This window comes from Branchiostoma belcheri, unplaced genomic scaffold (genome assembly GCF_001625305.1).
Source record: "Branchiostoma belcheri isolate BF01 breed outbred unplaced genomic scaffold, Haploidv18h27 scaffold8, whole genome shotgun sequence".
Taxonomy (NCBI): Eukaryota; Metazoa; Chordata; class Leptocardii; order Amphioxiformes; family Branchiostomatidae; genus Branchiostoma; species Branchiostoma belcheri.
In genome coordinates this window covers 954,386-955,973 of record NW_017804464.1, presented here as the reverse complement: position 1 = coordinate 955,973, position 1,588 = coordinate 954,386, and the positions used below count along the sequence as shown (strand labels likewise).

The 1,588-nt window shown below is 39.0% G+C and overlaps 1 protein-coding gene across 1 annotated transcript in view; it reads left to right on the top strand.

Annotated features, from left to right (window-relative positions):
• LOC109486362 (nipped-B-like protein) overlaps window positions 1-1,588 on the top strand; it is a 33,567-nt gene that overhangs the window by 10,262 nt on the left and 21,717 nt on the right. Inside the window, exons 12-13 of the mRNA XM_019790191.1 lie at window positions 46-445; window positions 623-790. Of these exons, the coding sequence (XP_019645750.1) occupies window positions 46-445; window positions 623-790 (568 nt within the window). The remainder of the gene's footprint in view (window positions 1-45; window positions 446-622; window positions 791-1,588) is intronic.

The window sequence follows — 1,588 nt, the reverse complement described above, 5'->3', positions numbered from 1 at the left end:
CAGGTGCACAAGAAGTAACTTAACTTTGTTGTACCAAATTTTCAGTTGCCAGCTGAGGACAAGTCAGAGGAAGTGCTGCATATCGTCGAAGCGCTCGTACCCAAGCAGGACGAAAGTGCCGTCAGAAGTACCAGGGAAAAGTCTCACAGCTCTCCTATCGCGCAGACCCAGGACCGCCACGCGGACATGAACTCTGGAGCCAAATCAAGGGCCAAGAAACGGAAACACTCTGAGGGTCAAGAAGAAGCGGATATCATGGATCTTGAGAACTTTCCGGATCCGTTTGAAGACATGTACAGCAGCATTAAGAACAAACGGCGGAGGAAGGCATCTGCCAACGCTCTGAAGGCCATGGAGATTGGGAGTAAGGATGAGGACAGCGGTGGTGAGACAGTTGCTGTCTCCAAGGACAGAGAGGAAAGAACAGCAGCTGTCATGGAAGAAGGTCTGAAACTTTAACATATCCCCTTCAGTTATTGGTAAAAATGAAAAGAAAAATGCACTTTAGATCTTTAGATAGGAACCCTGCTGACCAAAATCTACCCCAAAACTATCTACAAGTTTACATCTTCACAATTATGTAGTTTGGAATATATCTAAGCTGATGATTGTGTATTTCCAGTTATTCGGCAGAGAAAGGAGAAGAGAAAGAGGAGAGAGAAGCGAGAGCAGGCCCAGCCTCAGCTGACTATGGAGGAGCTGATGGAATCCTCCACGTTTAAGAGGTTCACATCATTGATGGACTCAGTGTTTGAATCCTCTGAGGATATGGAGCTCGACATAGATGCTGGTGAGTATGAGCAACAAAAAAACTAGTATATAATCGTCTTCTGAAACATTTAAATCAAAATAACATCCTATATAAACACCAATATGGCTTCAGAAAGGGCTATTCTACGTCTCTAGCACTCATACACTTAATGGAAAAAATCTCTACCGCTATAGATAACAAAGAATACACTATAGGAATCTTTCTCGATCTATCAAAGGCTTTTGATACAGTTAATCATTCCATTCTACTCAATAAACTAAAACGATATGGTATATGTGACACCGCAATAAAATGGTTCTCTTCTTATCTATCCAATAGACAGCAATACGTAACCCTTAATGATAATAAATCACAACTTAAAATGATAGAATGTGGTGTCCCACAGGGTTCGATACTAGGACCCCTACTTTTTTTGATTTATTTAAATGACCTCGAAAAAGCATCCTCAATTATATTCTTTATCCTATTTGCAGATGATTCAAATCTTTTTCTTTCAAACTCGAATTTTGATACGCTAGTAAACCTGGCTAACGAAGAATTGAAAAAGGTTATATCGTGGTTTGAGGCAAATACATTATCAGTCAATGTTAAGAAGACATACTACCTTATTTTCTGTAATAGAAATAAAACCTACAATAGAAGCGCCAAAATCTTTTTAAAAAATGTAGACCCTTCCTCAGGAGAGTCAAGCCAAATTCTTAGGTATAATCATTGATGAACGATTGACCTGGAAACCACATATAACTATGTTAGGTAAAAAAATTTCAAAAACTATCGGTATTATTGGAAAAATTAAACATCTTCTTACTCAAAAAA